This window comes from Glandiceps talaboti, chromosome 17 (assembly GCF_964340395.1).
Source record: "Glandiceps talaboti chromosome 17, keGlaTala1.1, whole genome shotgun sequence".
Lineage (NCBI taxonomy): Eukaryota > Metazoa > Hemichordata > Enteropneusta > Spengelidae > Glandiceps > Glandiceps talaboti.
The window spans coordinates 4,264,142-4,267,997 of NC_135565.1; the positions used below are offsets into that span (position 1 = coordinate 4,264,142).

Sequence of the window (3,856 nt, forward strand, 5' to 3'; positions counted from 1 at the left end):
AATGTGACGTCGTCGTGGGTCGGTCCTACACCACCAGCAGTGATAACATGTGTAAATTTAGATGAAAATTCGGCAATTTCTTTGGCAATTACAGGTAGTTGGTCACCAATGACTGATATCTGAAAATTTACAAAAAAGACAACCAACTTGAACATACATGTAACTATGAAAGTTAAGGTTCCAGGTAAGTAAATAACAGAAAGTTTATTTATTTCATGTCTTTCCAATCAGATCAAAATCCAATATAGTAAATGTGACTTGATTTGTTCATGTACCTCTATATCCTATATTTCTTGTTTTGTTGTTTGTTTTAGATTTTGTTGTTTTGGAGTGATCACTGCTGACAAAATGTAGCAAGAAATTACAATCTTGCTATTTTATTACTCATGTACATGTAGAATACAATGTATGCAGTTTCTTACTGCTTTTTGTCAGGTTATAGTGAGTGGTCAATTCAAACAGGTTGTAAGTAGTTTATACAAAAAGTCATAGCAGTATGTTGGGACTCATTACATAAAGATATGGTGAATGATATACAAAACTTCACCTGGTTTAAAGGCAGGGTTTGAAATTAACTTGTTTCTATGATAGTCCCAGTGGGATAACAATTTCAGAAATTGGTAGCCCAAGAATGATTGACCCCATATTCCTGAACTGTAAACAGTCAGTTCCTCTATTAGAAGTAATGTTTGTTATTAAAATACTTTCATATCCGTAAATCTTCCATCCTTTAAATCATTGCTTCAGAAATCTATCTCAAGGACACAGTTTATACAACTGTTTTACAAGCGTTTCAACTTTAACAGATATTTTTTGTTTATTGAAATATTCTTATGCTATTTTAAACTAATGAAACATGTTGAATCATGTCCAATAACTGGGGGAATCATTCACCAGAAATTTGTTAAATTGAAAAATTACATTATTATCATTATTACACTACATGGTCTGCAACTTGTTAATATTTTCACTATTTTTGTTTCCAAATAAGAATTTACTTATATTTTACCCTTCACTGTCATTTGTTTAATGACTAGTCGTCACTTGCAAAATTCCCACCAAATAAAACATTATTCGTTAGTTGGAAACAAACTTTTTCTATACCTCTGCCAGACAACTGTTATTTTTTACACCTACAATGTAGTGTTAATTCTATCTGGACTGGGCCTTTATAAATACAGCTGTATTGTTATTTACTACAGTATCTTTACCTACCCACCAATAAGTAAAGTTCATTTGTTACCCTTTAATATTGATCCATGAAAGTCACTGGTCATTTCAAAATGACAATTATATCTCTGAAGACATGTTATATCTCACTTTGTCCTACTTCAGATAATTATGATTTTACGTCAGGTGCTATGTGTCCTTGTAAAATCTACAATATTGAAGTCATGTATCAATGAAGTGGTGGAATTCCTTGACCTTTGACCTCTTGATTCTATGTACATTGTGTACTTCTTTGTGAACACATTGTGTTCTATACATCTGTAGTTAGTCAACAAGTTGTTCTTACTATCCTGGAATAAATTTCTTTTTCTACATTTCCCTAAAAGTTTATGTTACTGTCATAAAATTACAGTGAGGGCCTCATATTTTTCTTTGAAAGTGATAATTCTGTCAGTCTTGAAAATTTAAATTTAATCACCCATTTGCTAATTTTGTCTGACCTTGGCAATGTTGTACACACCTTTTTTCCTTTATCTTTGCCTGGGCTACATACAAAATATTTTCACAAGAGGGAGGGCAGGAGGGAGGGAGGGGTGGGGGAGGGGGGTAATATCACTGTCATCATTATGAACATACCAATGTCAATGATCGACCAAGACCTAAAACTGGTGCAAACTGGAGTGAACATTTTATCCAATAACCAACATATACTCATTGTGTATGGTGGCAGCCACGTACTGCCAGCAAAAATTAAGTTTAGTAAAGTGTAGTTTTCAACATAACGTGAGTCTTACCTTTTAATACAGATCAACTGTTTCACATGTGGTCCACTACTCATTGACTAAATTTGACTATCTTATCACACGTTGTATGCTGTATATGTACCTTGCCCCATTTCAACAAAATTCTAGAATGTTCTGGTTTGTGATTGACAGGTGACCTTTAAATCCTGGAGGGTCTATGGTTCGGTTTACAATTAAGCAAAAATTAATTAATGATGGAAAGGTTTGACACTTACCCTTTGAACTTTGACACCTAAGGAGTACAACTGTTTACAGAGGAAGAACGAATTTGTGTCCTGAGTGTGTCCTTTTAAAATCTCATCACCAATAACTGGAGAAATGTAACAAAAGATACGAATTACCATATTGTATTGAATCAATGTATGGGCGGTTATAAAAGGATGTGAGATATATGATAGTAATATACTAGTAATAGGTTGTGTTACCATGATCATGGATGTATTAGTGATAATACATCCATGCCACGATGCACAATTGGGTCAGTGCACATGTACATGTATAGTCTAGCTGCTATAAAACCTCGGATGTTCTTTCGATACAAATTTCAATACGACACATGACCGAACATCGCTATCGAGGATGGAACATCGGAGTTCGGGCAAGCCCTCTCTGTGAACTTCGTTCGTTTATCGTATCGGAAGTAAGAAAGTCCGAACGTCTGGCAGCAAGACTAGTGTATGTACTACATTTGTAAGTCCAGTCATCACACTAACCTGAATACTAACTAACTAACGTACGTCTTGGCTTCAACAAATACGAACGATCAATGTTCAATGTCCGAAATGTTCGTCGTCAACCGTTTCACATACACTGTGTGACGCCCGTTGGTATTGTGTCTGTTGTAGTGCTAGAATGACGTGTTTTTCAATTGAAGAGCGGAAACTGTGTATACGAGTGCTTCGTGTCAGGCGTATTGTTTGCAAATTTTACCCACAAAACAAACCCGGACGCAATCAGATTCGACCTGATCGACAAACGCGCAACGTTCGAAATAGTATTACTTCTGGTGCAGTGATAATGCCTTCTCTCGTACTATGTACTGTGGAGTGTGGTAGCGGCTTACTCGAATTAGTATCACTTACTTATAATTCCTGCTGTTGGTTCGCCTTCTGACATTGTCTTATTACTGTTTAGGTGTCGAACAAGTGAACCAAGGCGGCGAAACGACTTGGAGATTGATGAATGGGATAGAAACATAATCAGAACACGATCACGCCAGCATGATCAATCAGCTGATTCAAAAGTCAAAGGTCACCAATACTTTACAAAGCCTCGGTTTGGGACAAAAAGTTGGGCCAAACAAAAGCGCAGCAAACAGTGCAGTGCAGTGCTAGCCACCAAGCTACACAAGAGTTTTGCCTTTGTGATAATCGGAATTCGACCTGTTGAAGCTATTTTGAGACATAACCTAGCATCTATGATAAACTTTGTATTTTCCTACAATGCTGAATGGGGATAATGAAAACGACAACACGTAATACTTTGATTACAACGGTTAGAAATGAAAACTCAAATCAACTTGGCTAGACCTTTGTGTCTCAGCGCAATCTAATTAAAATTTGATATAGTGAATATTGCTAAATTTCTTTATTTATCTCCATTTCCCTCGTACATTGTGTTTTTTTTGACATTCTTTTTGTGATTGCATTCTTGCAAGGTACAAAGTGCTCGAACCGTATTCCCATCCCAGATTTTAATTACGTATTGAAACCCAGCCGTTTTTGTGGACAGTGGAGAGGCCTCTTCGTTAATTTGAAGTGCATGCGTATAAAATGTATGAGCTGTATATATCATGGATTTTCTTTTCAGTGCAGTGAACGGTCAAAAGCTTATTAAATGCCAACATCTCGAAAGTACTAGAATAAAAATTATATACGTCGGGT

General features: G+C 36.0%; 1 protein-coding gene across 2 annotated transcripts in view; it reads right to left on the reverse strand.

The window, feature by feature from the left end:
• LOC144447947 (FAD synthase-like) overlaps positions 1-3,205 on the reverse strand; it is a 22,305-nt gene extending 19,100 nt beyond the window's left edge. For both annotated transcript variants that reach the window (XM_078138062.1, XM_078138061.1), the window contains exons 1-3: positions 3,056-3,205; positions 2,189-2,283; positions 1-119 (exon numbers count right to left, since the gene is read on the reverse strand). The exon at positions 1-119 is cut by the window's left edge and continues 5 nt beyond it. In XM_078138062.1, coding sequence (XP_077994188.1) covers positions 1-119; positions 2,189-2,283; positions 3,056-3,170 — 329 coding nt within the window. In that variant the 5' untranslated portion in view covers positions 3,171-3,205. The remainder of the gene's footprint in view (positions 120-2,188; positions 2,284-3,055) is intronic.
• Positions 3,206-3,856: the final 651 nt, after the last annotated feature.